Genomic DNA, 14,231 nt, shown 5'->3' with positions numbered 1-14,231 from the left:
ATTCAACATGTGAGGAAGCCAAGATCACAGTGCTGTTTCTGCAATTGTGCATGGACATTACAAAACCAATAAAACTTCAACAGGTGAAAATTCCTTACAAATCATCTGTCTTACAGTAATCTCCTACTCTTGCTCTAGAAAATTTAAAGTAATTTAAAAATTCCATCCTCTTACCATACTTTCATTGTCATAAACCTCTCAGAACCTAGTTTTGACTTATTTCTACTTTTGAATTTATTTTTTTTTCTTTCTTTTCTTCTTTTCTTTTAACTTTCTTCAACATCTGCTATATACAAGGAGAGGGGTAGCAGATGTTACTTACCTGAAATTCAGCAAAGTATTCAACATCATTCCCCACAGCCTTTTCCTGCACAAAAGGGCAAGATACAGATTGGGCAAGTGGTCTTCAAGATGGGTAGGGTTAACAGGCTGCACTAAAAGGGGGGTGATCAGTGGTTTTCACTCAGGGTGGAGGCCTATCACAACAGGATTCCCTAAGGATCAGTAATGACATTGAATATCTTAAATTATCTGGATGATGGGATTGAAAGCAGCCTCACCGAGTTTGCTGATGACACCAGACTGCTGGTGAGGCAGATATATGAGAAGGAAGAGACATCTTACAGAGGGACTGGGACAGGCTGGAGGATCAGGTGAGAAAGAACTGTATGAGGTGAACAAAAACACCTGCAAGGTTCTGCCCCAGGGATGACAGAACCAAAGAGCGCAGAACAGGCCATGATCTGTGTGGCTGGGGAGCAGTGTCACTGAAAGGCACTGGGGGATCTTGGTGGACAAGAAGCTGACCGTGAGTCAGCAGTGTGTGGCTGCAGCAGTGAAAGCAAAATGGATCCTGGGCTGCATCTGCAGAAACATTATTAGCAGTGGTAGAGATGTGATCGTCCACTCAATGCTTGCCAAGCTGCACATGAAAGATGCAGAAAGATTCAGACAGACTACAAAGACAGGTCATGAAAATAATCAAAGGACTTTCCTCCTATGAGGGAAAGCTGAAGGCATTGGTTCCTATTAGTTCCTGTAGAAAAGGCTCAGGCTGGGTTCCAGTACTTGGAGGGTGGCTACAAAAATAATGGAGGCTCTCTCTTCACATGGAGTCACATGGAGAGGACAAAGGGCACTGGGTGCAGGCTGCACTGGGAAAGGTTTTATCATGACGTAAGAAAGAATTCTTTTAACAGTAAGAACAATTTATTCAGGGATGTGATGGGAATCTACATCACCAGATGTATTCAAAATGTGACTCAACAGGTTTCCAGATAATCCCATCTCATCTCCCTTTGCCATGTAATGTTGGATCAGATGATTTTTCCAATTATTTTCCAACTTGGGCTGTTCTATGATTCTGTTACTTCAAATCCCTCTGTCTTGATTATTTCCTCTCACTCTGTAAAACAGTTTTATCTTTGGAGCACTAACTATATTGCATGACCAATTGTGAAATTCCCACTTCTAGTAATGAAAGATATTTTTAAAACAGTAGAGAATACGTCTATCCCTATGTAAGATTTCTAAACTGAAAAGTAAAACTGAATTTATGAAGAGTATTATAAAGCTGTATTATAAAACCATAGTTCTGTCACAAGTCTAAATCAATCGGTGACAGCGTTAAGAAAGTAAATATAATTTAAAAACAGGATATACCAGACTTGTTACACATTTTTAATTTGAAATTTAAAAAGAGATTAAAAAAACAAAAAGAAAATCAAAACAAAACATAAAACAACACAAACAAAACGCTTGGGGATGTGCAGGATTTTTTGACAGTTTTTACTCTGCTTTCCAAAGGAAGTTTAGTGTGACTAAAAGATACCAAAAAAACATTAAAACCAAACCAAACAAAAACAAAACAAAACAAAACAAAACAAAAAAAAAAAAGAGGGAAAAAACTCCAAAGCCAAAACAATCCAACACCCCAAAATGATGGTTTCAGAATTATTTATTTTAAAATAAAATAATTGAGAACTGTCATGTAGGTGCATGTGGTGAGCAGTTCACTATGTTCACTATGAAAAGTGTATGTAGTTCCTGTTAAGAGAACAGTGGAGAACTTTAATGGAATTTCCACTGATTCATGCAGATGAGTAAATTCCTTAAGATCTATAAAAGTCTCTAATATTTTCCAGAACTTTTATTCTTTGCTTTATTTTCCCACTATGTTTTACACATCCATAGAGATGTTCTCTGCCACAGGAAATAAAGACCTCAACTTATAGCAGTTGTTATAGAAGTAGTGCTATCATTACTTTTCCAATACTAAGAGGGAAAAAAAAAAAGCATAGAGGAAGAAAAACCAACAATGAGAAAACAACACCTCTCAAACCAACAAAAACTTCTATCACTATTAACATCTGTATTTGGAAGAGCAATTATTACCTAATTTCTCTTCAATTCTATTCTGGGTTTGTTGCATTTCTTTTAAAAGTAAGGTGTTTATTTATTTTTCTCATGAATTTTAGTAAATTCTTACCTTTAACATTTTTTTTATTAAGCTATCAAAGAAAATAATTCCAAGATGTTCATTATAGATTAGGGATATTCTAATATTTATTGCTGTATATTCTGGTATTTGGTAATTGTTTCTCAGGACTTTCATTTAAACTCTTATTATAAGGGCTCTGTAACAAATATATTCTAATATATCCTAAAATCCTTCACACTAACTTAGGATTCTAGACTACTTTAGGCTAAGCTATTTGAGACTGTTTTCATGACATCTTTGTCCATTGTCAATAGCCCTATTTTTGTTCTGTACTTTAAGATCAGTTGTAGTTCCATTTTTTTATTACATGGATGTAAAAGACTTTTGTAGTTCTATGAACCCAGATGAGACCCATGGGTCTTAATGTAACCTGTAACTTGTAACACTGAATCAAAAGATACCACTTCTGCAAAGACAAGTGAAAATTACAAAAAAAGGTATTAAAAGAGACTAAATGTGAAGGTTTTACTGAATAGCAGATTTGAGAGGAGAAATAAGAACTGTAACATTCTCAATTTCCAGTCTAGCAAAACTTGAGAAGAATAATTGCATGAAGTATTATTCAAAAACAAAATTAGTCAAAGACTGAGAATGAAGGATATTAATAACCTGTGAGCACCAAATAAATTACCTAATTTGACATGAAATCCTGCTCTAGCAATGAAGAATGAGCATAATAACTTAGTGTCAGAACCTTTGAAACCATAGCTGTAAATGAGATTTCTTTTCTGCAGGTTGTTCTATGAGATGAAAAGAACAGGAATAAATGAATACAGAATCTTTACATTAAATGGCAAAAAACATGCCTATGCTTATTTTAGTTGTCAGTAGTGTCAAACATGAGCACAGTAGTGAAAAAAATCAGCATACCAATGTATTATTGAAAACAGAGATTTATGTTATTTATTATTCAACAAAGTTAATTAACCTGTCAAGATGACCTCAGCTGAAAAGGGAAGAATTATTTCCTGGCATATTTTTTTTTCTTTACAGGGCTTGCATTTCATAAAAAGACATAAGAAGGCACAACCCTAGACAAAACAGGACTTGGGGCATTTCTCTTCCTATTTTCAGAAGAGCCTCATCTTGACAGCTGTTCAAGCTGTACTAAAACTGTTCAGGATGAATGGTAAAGTTATTTTAAATCTTTTTTAATCCACGGTCCATAGAGGGAAGTTCTCTGCTGAATTCCTTGAAACAGCTGAATAATTCTTGAAAGATGAAACATCATATACCTAATTTGAAAGTCTAGTTATTATTATAAAGCAGTACTGAAGAACAAAGAGAAGCACATGGCTGACTCCAGATATATTAATTCAGTAACACTGGAGATACAGGATCACCCCTTAATTGAAATACCAAAAGTTTAAAAAATATATTTAAAAACAGTGAAGATGAAGAAGTTAGTTGCATATATATTTTTCAAGAAGTTTCAAGTATGAAAATAGTGGCAGAGATGTTACAATTCAGAGGTTACATGACACAGAAACCTTTCAGTGACTGATAGCTGATTGAGAAAATATAAAAAATACCACTGATAGATTAATGCACCAAACATTCTTTGCTTACATGGTTAGTTTACATGGTTGCTTTGCCCCATATGGTATGTCTGCTATTTTTTTAACACCACTGACAGCATTGTTCTCTACACAGCTGATGGATAACTGGTTTTTCCTTTACAAGTAACAAGCTCCTAATAATGACTCATTAGCATTTAAAACCAGTATTTTTGTATGAAAAAAGAGTTGAGTAAAACTGGGATAAATATTCCCCAGCTAACACATCAAAGGTTGTGTTCACATTAGGATTTTGGTTCAGATCTTCCTTCAAACTCATAAATGTGCTGAGGGGGTTTTACTATCAACAAATTAGCTTCCTTTCAGAGGAAGCACATTGAGAAGCTCAACTAGGTGCACAAAATGTGTTCCATTTCCTTTTGAAGAAAATGTTGCCAAAATTATTGACAGATCTTTTTGACAACTTAGAACTATATAAGTAATGATGGCATTTAGCCCAGAGGACTAGACCAGATATAGTCTACACAAAATTCTCTGAACCATATGTAATGCAAACTTAGATAAATCATAATCAATTATTTGTTTCATGATCTGCTCAGTATGATGGATTATTTTTTAATTCAGGCAAAGACACAGTATGTGATGAGTGGCCTTTCTCTTAGGAGAAGAGATGAAAGGTATTCCTGATATTATTGCTTGGGAAGTGCAAATGTTGACATTTAATGTACACACTAACCTAAACACCTCTTTTCTTCTGTCCATTTGCCTTTACTGAAAGCTTCTCTGGTAATAGTCATGTATGGGATCTACACTTCCTTATGCCTTATTAATCAAATAAACTTCATCCTTCACTTCTGCATTTTGATTCATAGGGACACTATATAAAGGTGTTCTCCAAATGAACTAAACTAACATCATTTAATCATGTCACAATTAACAACAACAAATCTTACAGACCTTTAAAAATTAAATCATATTTCATTGTTTATCTTTCTTTGAGATTTAATACTTATATGCAGAAGAAAACTATTTTTCCAGAAGTTTCTGGATCTATCTTGTATGAAATAACAGCAATGACTTTTGGTAAATAAGGGAGAGAATATCAACAGATCTGTTTAATTGGGATGTTTAGGATGTTAGGATGTTTCAGGATGCATAAGGAATTAATAAAGAAGAAGGACTTAAGAAATAAGTGTTAGGTGTTGTACAGCTGAGATGAAGAGGATAGAGTCACAAGTTCAAAAAATGTGAAAACCTAGAGTTAGTTCAACAATCAACAAAAAAAGAAAAGTGTGCATAAGATACCTTTCCTCTGACTTTAAGTATTGGTTGAAAATCTTATTTTTTGCCATCTTTTCATGTAGTTTTCATTGATGAGATGTCTAAACATCTTTTAAAAGTACTATCAGTCATGTGACTAGCACAAGTGAGAGAAGCTCTGTTAGATACCCCTCAAAGAAGAGTATGGAACTTTGTACAGAAAGGTCCTAGAAAGAAATCAGAATTCTTTGTAATAATCTAAGAAAAGAGCTGTTCCTTTACATATAAAAAGAACTGTATCTAACAGAAATTCAATTCAAAGCATGCAATATTTTTCTTTGTTAGTTTTACTTTGTTAAGTGTTTTTGACTAAGCTGTCTAAAATGTTAACCAAAATAATACACAAAACATTTTAAAGGGCAAAAAATACCCTCAAGAAATCCTTTAGGGAAAAAAGAAGAAAAATTAGTCCTGATCCTGAAATCCTGGTGTGTAAAAGTAATGTTCTGATAGTGCTTCTCCTTTGAACTAATAAAAAAATTTTAAAGTAGTGCTAATGAGAAAAGGGAAAAAAAAAATCAGTGTTAAAGAAATCTTAGTAAATGTTTTTCACCTTTCATATACTAGTTAATTCTAAAGTTTATCTGAAAGTACTGTGGAGTTATTAAAATAGACCTGATTTACTTCTACTCTAGGAAATGCCCAGTTTACTAAATATCAGATTATAGGCATTAAAATGACTACACTAAAAATATAAAAAAAAAAATATGACAATATAAGCTTTTATGATCAGTGTTATTCCTGATATTAAATTAAAGCAAATAAAATTAATGTGATAATTAAAGGACATAATGCAAAATATAAAATTGTAAACATGCAATCTAAAATTAGTATAAATATACAAAGTTTTCATGCAAACAGACAAAAGAATAAGCAATTTCTTGTTGACTATTTAAGTATTTTTCCAAGAGGAAAATGTATAACAAAATCACGGATTTTTAAGTCTCCTTTTATAAGTAGGATATTCAGTAAAAATCTATTCCATGTTTCTGAATGTTTTTCAGAATTTATTACATAGTATTTCAGTGTTACCAGTACAGAAAAAGATCAAGCATAATAAATTGTGAGAGACAGTTTGTAACCTAGGAGACACAACTGTCATGATTTTAGTCCTTGCTTGTTATCTTATTCTAAAAGACTAAAGTGATTTTTTCACAACAAAATGTCCTGAAATATTTTGGTTTTTAAACTTTGACAACAGAATTACTTCAGAAGCTCTATTGTGTTTTGTTTAATTTGTTTTTGCAATTTGAACATTGTTTCTTCTGATCAGCTATTGAGACTAAGGACCAAGGAGTCAATTTCCTACTATTATAATAATGTAATTACTCATGAAGTACTACATTGTCATTTAGGTATTATTTAAAGAAAAAAAAAAGTGAGATAAAGAAAGGAAGGCAGTTGTGTTAAGTGTTCTAGTTTTTGCCACAGGTTCATTATCCTTCTTTTAGTAAAAGAGAATGAGAAAAGAAAGACAAAAAAAGAGATATGAAACCTATCATCATATTCTCACACTATTACGACTGTCATCAAAATCATGCACTACTGTTCACAATGTCATGGAATAACATAACTTGGATTTTAGTCAATATTTTTGGTGATTTAAAGCTTACCTCAGTTCTAATTCTCATCTGTATCTGATAAGATTCACCACAAATTAGATTAAAGTTCTACTCCAGATACTTAGATTCTTATTTATTCCACCTTTAAATTTTTAAAATTACACGTACCTGGAATTAAAATCAGGCTAACACAACAATTAAATGTAATTATTTCAGTAGCACTTTTTTTTCTTTTGAAAAGAAGTAATTGTATTTTTAAACAAAATACTTGAAATACTATACTAAGTGTACTCCTATGAGCATCTTCAAAAATTAAAACATTGGTAAACACTTCAGTTCAAAAACAGCTACATTTTTCAGAAAGTAGAAGTCGAAAGGCTCTATGATAAATGATAAAAAATGTTTACAACTAAGAGCACAAAAACATCAGAATCAGATAGTGAAGTTTACTGATAAGTTGCACAAAAATTCATTTCTTGAACAGTTAAAATACCAACTGTATAGATCTTCCTGCTGTGTTCGATCTCCTTTCTCCCACATTCTAGTACTTCTTTAATGTCCTCCTTCCTTCACTTTCTGATAACAACCTTCTTAAGAATATTTCTTATTTCTGATTTTCCATTAGCTGAGCTCATCCCTCTATCTTAAGTCTCAAATTACTTATGGAAGAAAGAAGAATTGAACTGAGTTATTCTGAGACATCAGGGAGCTCATTCCTGCACAGTGATGTAACACACTATGCAGCCTTGTTGCAAGAGAAATTATGGCAGCCATTACTCTCTCCCTTTTATAAATTTGCTCTGTCATTAGCTTTTCTTTCATCTTTTTTCAGCAAAGTATACATTTTTTGGTTGCTATATATGATGTATATTCTAATTCTTCTGAGCAATACTTGTTTTCATGCTGTCTTCAACAATTTGCCATAATAAATCTTAAAGATATGTATTATAAGATTTTCTGTAGTGCTATTAGTCTGATATAAAAGGTGTATTTTAGATTACTGTTTTTCTCCTCTAGTTATACAATTGTTTTCTTAACTGTTTATTATTACTGGACATTATGAACTGAATAATAATGAATCTCCTCTGAGAAGTAGGGGTCCTCTTTAAGTTGCAAGTAAAGATTATATAGTCTGTTACTGTTATTAAATTATATTACAATTTTTTTCTACAGGCAAATGTAGAAGAATTCAATTCATTCTGTGCTGATCTTCACTTGGCATGAAGTTGTTTTGGCAAAATTCTTAAATGCAAGTCTTTTTTCAAGGTGCTATTCACAAATAGTATGCAATTTATCTTATTTATTTTTAGATTAATATTTCCCTGAAGGAAATTTTTACATTTCTCCAAGCTCCAACAGCTGTAACTTCTGCAGAAAAATCAGTAAAAATAAAACCAAACAGACATGCAAACAAGAAAAAAAGCAGAACATTTCTTCAAAAATTTAGATTTAGAACATCTTGTAATTGCTGACAATTTAGAAGATGAAGAATATCAAACATGAAGATATTTTTGAATATCAAACATGAAGATTTTTTTTTTCCTCCTCCTCTGTTAAATGGTTTTCATTGTTAAAGTGAAACATAAACAAAGCCTTTATCCCTCTCTGTTGTATGTCAGGGAAATTCCTGCTGCAGACTTGTAGCTTGATAAGGAACACTTTTGCTCATTCGTGAGTCATTCACTTAAGTAAACATTAGCAAATAATGTTGTTTTACTGAAGAAAAATTATTTGGTATAAAAAATAGTTTAAAGAGGAGAATGGCAATCTGTACAAAGATATATTGCAACAAACCCCTATATATAATGTATATACTAGTTCAGTTTTCTGAAAGTATCAGTTTATGGATATTCTGTCATATATTCATGCCTCTACAAACAACAAGATAAATATGACATATTCTAAATTAAATTATTCTAAATTCTAAATTAGAATACTAACATACTTCTGATTTCAACTGAAATTAAAATTTTGGTTACATTTAGAGTTAAAACCCATGTCTCTACAGTAAATACAATAATTAAGCTCAAGGTACACATGATAATGAATCAGAAAGAAGCCCTGAAATTGTTTCATGTGTTCATTTTATTCATCAATAATTCAGGCAGTGATGTCTGAGTATATTAAATAAGAGAAAATGCCTAACCTTGTACAAGCAAAAGGTACCAAATTCTGTAAAAAGTGTCTGGATAGTGGCTTTCTCTTATAAAAAAGGCTGCAGTGGTCCTGTCAAAGTTTCTGCAGACTTTTTTTTTTTCCTCCTTCTGTATCTTTTCAAGAATACAGCTTAATTCTATGAGCTAACCACTTCAGATCTACTATGCAGACATTTTACTGAGGATATATATTAGAGATGATACATATGGAACCAATCTATCTTGCTGTTTATGTATAGTTCTACTTTAAAGAAATATACAAAGATACAGTAACACAGATTTTGCAAGTTGTTAAGATATTAAAGTTTTTGAAAATATAAACATAGTTCTAATTTGATGAGGAAAACAATGCAGCCCAGTCACACACATGCAGAGCTCCCTTCAATGTATCAGCTACTAGGAAAAGACAAGCAGATTATTTAGCTTACTTTTGTCTCTTAGAGAGAACAAAAATGGACAAGTCATGACAGTAGTATCCATACCTAAACATCTGGTCTCAATTCCTCTCCAGAGTCCAGATGACAGACATTCCCTCACTGCAGAGCCAACTAGCATGTATCCTGAGTCACAAGTAAATATAGCTGTAGATCCATATGTGATTTGAGTTCCAATTTTATTCCCATTTGGAGGTGTAGGAAGTTCTCCACAGGAAATAACTTGGGTAAACAAAAACAAAACATAAGTGCATAGCTGAGAATCACAAAAACACATACAATAATGTCTATCAAACAACAACACTTATCAACCTGTCAGTCAGATAAATAAATATCACACCTTAAAGTATTTCTGAGAAATCTGTAGAAATCATAGATTAAACACCTGCAAACAAAAACTATTTCTTCCCCAGAAATTATTTAATTTATATAATTTATATTAATTTTAAGTATAAAATACTTAAGATAGAGGGAAGAATAATTAAAATAATTTTAAAAGACACTCAGAACATTATTAAATGCTGTTTAATTACCTTGGTTTTATCAAATACTTTCTGCGTATTGAAACATCACAATTGCTATTAGATTTAGTTATGTTTCATTGGGAAGAGGCCATTTTGATCTTCTTCAAATTCTTTTGATTTTTGATCTATGATTCTATGACCAACAGGTCATAATGAAATGCTTACCCTAGCATTCACACATTACATTTTTATAAAGAGTTAATGATATTGATGGAAGTTTTTGCTATTTATTTACAATTGAAAAACATCTTTTCAATCAAAATAATATTTTTCTTTGTCAATTTTCTTTTAATAATTAACAAAAACAATTCATTAGTAGTAAGTAAGAGGCTGAAATTAGGTAGCACACTTTGTGCCTAGAAGAAAATTAGTCATAATATTTCAAACGAAGCTTCTCAAAACAGAGCTAAAAGTAGTTTGTCTTTTAAAGCAAAAAGAGATACAGAAATGAATTTAGTATGTAGAATATATATACACACAGATATAGATGCAGATATATACACAGTATTTTGAACACTAGCAAAGATGAAATATTGCAATTAACTTTTAAAAATTCTCTGAATTATATATTAGATTTCCAGTTATAAAGAACTAAAAATTAAGGTTAGTTTCCAGTATAATTAATCTGTCTTTGAAATTGCATTTTTAAAACCTCTTTTCTTTTTTATATATTGTCAATTAATTATAAATTTATTTTTAGCCACAGTTATTTGGCTTATCTACAAAATTTTTAGATATTTTTTGTATATATACATGCAGATACACACATTTTTGACAGAGGAACCAAAAGCACAGTTGTATCTCACTCTGTCAGAGGGTACATCTGACACCATGTTCCATGAAGAGAAAGACTTTTGCAGCTTCAAAGTGTAACCAGAACCCCACAGTTTTGAAAAAGAGATTCTAAATGCAAATTTATAAAGAAATGTGCTTTTCACAGCAGTAGGGGAGGGAAACATAATTATAGCTACATCTTTATTTGGTTAAAATATCTGATTGTTTATTTATTTATTTTTTTAAAATTAACTTTTGCAGGTAATCAGTACACCAGCTAACGGGATATGTGCAAATGCACACTACATGGTAATTAACTGAGAGATTATTTTATTTATTGTGTGCAGACAGGATACAAAGGTTTTTCATTTTTCAAGAATTTACAGTAATCTTGACCTAAAATAAACATAGAGGAAAATATTCTCTTTGTACCTTTAGAAATTTAGGGACCTTTAAACTCCAGAGTTGCGCCTGCAGATATGACCTTGTCACCAAATCTAATGTATTATATTTGTAAATAACAACCTTTAGGATACCCAGGAATTCAAGCTAAGAAACACTTTTTCTAATTTACTGGTTTGAATACAAAATTAGTTCATTTCTAATTCACCCAATAAAATATTTTTTCCTGAAATCTGTACAACAACAGACACAGGTACAACATGTACTCACTTTGGCAGTAAGGCCGCTCATTTCTCCAACTCCAGGTGCCATTAGCAAGACACTCGATAGATGCTGGTCCCAAACCATAATACCCAGGATCGCAGCTGAAAACTACTTTTGTTTTATACTCATAGTGTGAACCATTCACTATCCTCCATCTTCCATGTTCCAGGGTAAAAGAATTGATGCTCGGACATGTAACAACTTCCAAAATAACGAAAAGACAGTTGGTGGCTAAGTACAGGCAAACTGGGAAAATCTGTACCATTATTAATCAAAAAGTGTATTTTAAACACAGTGACATAATCTTTGAAAACTAAGGCTGTATTTGAAATTGCCTGTGGTTAGCTGGTATGAGCTGTCTCATTTAATTGACAATCATCCAGAAAGGGAAGGGACTGTGTATGCAGAGTGATGCAGCTGGTATAGATAGGAGCTATACCATGGTTGGATTCACTAAAGGAGGACCATCTGTGACACTTTACATCAGGCACCAGAATCTTTACTAAAATTTTAAGTACATTCAAATGGAGAAATTATTTTTTTACCCAAGTAAACTCTATGAGATATGAAAGACTTCTTTGAGAGGCTGCATATTGGTGACAGAAAAAATAACATCAACATCCAAGTTGTTTTTTCAACAGCTATGTATTTTTGTCCCATTTCTTAATTCTAAGTGTTTTTCCTCCAGAAATGGAACAAAAACATTCTACAACACTAATAGAATACAAAATAGTATAAGAAGCATAATGATTTTTCCTGTTTTTCTCTATTTTCATTCATTCTTTAGAAAGAGCAAAATTTTTGACAGAATGAAATTTTCAAGAACAAGAAGAAAAAAAAGGAAAAAGGAGAAATCCTTGAAAAATACTCCAGTCTTAATTTGCTCTCATTTCCAAAATTCATTGGGTGAGATAATCCAAATGTTCATGAGACAGTGACATCCCTGTACCACTCTTACAATCATCTGGGTTTTCACAGCCCATTTATAACTGCTGATATCCACTTCATTTTGGGAATTCAATGCATTTTCTTTGCAGTGATGTTCCCCCAACTTTAGATGGTGTAGGACTATAGTGATGGGATGAATATAAATAATAAGATGCAGTTTCAAGCAATTATCACAGCTTTTGCAATTTTGGATAGTAAAAAGGGTTTGTTAACAGTATATGAGTTGTGCAGCCCTCACTGAAGAGACAAGTTTTGCGGAAAACCTCCGCAACCATTAACTTTGATTTAACGGTAAATTAATTATTAGTTTGATTGTATTCTATAAGCTCTAGCATGTTTATTCTGTTTATGCTGTTAAGTTTCAGCATGTCTTAGTTACATATACTTCATAAATGTATTTCATAATAATTTAATACCAGCAATAATTCATGGATTAAAGCAACCTGAAGATGAAAGTTTAAGTCATGTGAAGATTTGTGCCCTGGATAAATAAACAAAATGTACAGACATGTTTTTACTCACTAGAGACTTTTTACATGTTACTCACCTACACAGCGAGGCGTTTTATTGTGATTGCTCCAGGTACCATCCGGCTGGCAGACTGCAGTAGTAAGCTCTTTGGCTGATAGCCTATATCCATCATTGCAAAAATAAGTAACACGGGTGCCAACTAAGTAATCTGTGGTTAATATCCCACCATTTACTGGAGCTTTAGGAATTCCACAAGATATTGCTGAGTAGAGAGAAAGACAAAGTTTTTTATACCTTCAATATAAGTTTCCACTGACCTCAGAGAACTTATGCATTGCAAAATCACTAGTCTTAAATTCATAAAAAATAATTTTTAACTCATTAATATGTGTTCTAAGCATACAAATAAATTCTCTTAAAATTTTAGGGAATTGAATTCAATGAAGCTTTTGCATTTTGATGGAGGAAGCAAAAAACATGAACAATGGTTCATAACTCTGCAGCTAACAATTCAAAGTGCAGATGAAAATAAAGAAAAGGGAATAGAAAATATCTGAAAAAAAATATGACCAGCATGGTTGAATTAGTAAAGCACCAGTCTGAGAAACATGAATATGGTTTATGTTCCTATTTCTTCCATCAGTTGTACTTTGTGACCTCTAGCAAATCTTTAAAATTACTTTTCAACATATTATATTTTCCACTTGGAAAGCAGAAAGAACATACCCTTTTGAAAATATTGAATCATAGAATCATAAAATGACCTGGGGTGAAAGGGGCCTTAAAGACCTAGTTCCAATCCCTCTGCAATGGGCAGGAACATAGTTTACTAGATCAGGTTGCTTAAAGCCTGGACTTGAACACTTCCAGGGATGGGGCATCTACAGTTCCTCTGGGTAACCCGTGTCTCACCACCTTCACAGTAAGGAATTCCCGTCTGATGTGCAATTTGAACTGAACCTCTTTCATTTTCAAGCTATTTCCATCTATCCTATTGCTGCACACCCTTGGGAAAAGTCCCTCTCCAGGTTTCCTGTCAGCTTCTTTAAGTCCTTGTCTTTGCCATCCATGACTTGTGGAGTGAGACTGAAGCACTTGTCAGCAAAGACTGAGTCAAAACCACTGCTGAGTACCTCAGCTGTCCCATGTCCCAGGTAACCAGGTCTCCCATATCCTTCTGGAGAGGGCCCACAATTTACCTAGTCTTCATTTTATCACCAGTATATCTTTAGAGGCTGTTTTTATTGCCTTTGACAACCATGAACAGATTTATTTTATCAGGGCTCTAGCTTTCCTAACCTGATCCATAATTGCTTGGACAATTTGTTTGTATTCTCACAGGATATCTGTTCTCACTTC

General features: G+C 32.6%; 1 protein-coding gene across 3 annotated transcripts in view; it reads right to left on the bottom strand.

The window, feature by feature from the left end:
* CSMD3 (CUB and Sushi multiple domains 3) overlaps positions 1 to 14,231 on the bottom strand; it is a 572,913-nt gene that overhangs the window by 56,508 nt on the left and 502,174 nt on the right. For 2 of the 3 annotated variants that reach the window (XM_005516952.3, XM_088051522.1), the window contains 3 exons: positions 12,949 to 13,134; positions 11,460 to 11,654; positions 9,538 to 9,711 (listed from right to left, as the gene is read on the bottom strand). In XM_005516952.3, the coding sequence (XP_005517009.1) occupies positions 9,538 to 9,711; positions 11,460 to 11,654; positions 12,949 to 13,134 (555 nt within the window). The remainder of the gene's footprint in view (positions 1 to 9,537; positions 9,712 to 11,459; positions 11,655 to 12,948; positions 13,135 to 14,231) is intronic. The other variant, XM_005516953.3, reaches the window with a different exon arrangement.

Source organism: Pseudopodoces humilis, chromosome 1 (genome assembly GCF_049639895.1).
Source record: "Pseudopodoces humilis isolate 2021_Gansu_Grassland_sample_001 chromosome 1, ASM4963989v1, whole genome shotgun sequence".
Classification (NCBI taxonomy): Eukaryota; Metazoa; Chordata; class Aves; order Passeriformes; family Paridae; genus Pseudopodoces; species Pseudopodoces humilis.
The sequence above is the reverse complement of the archived record's forward strand: the minus strand, read 5'-3'. Positions and strand labels throughout refer to the sequence as shown.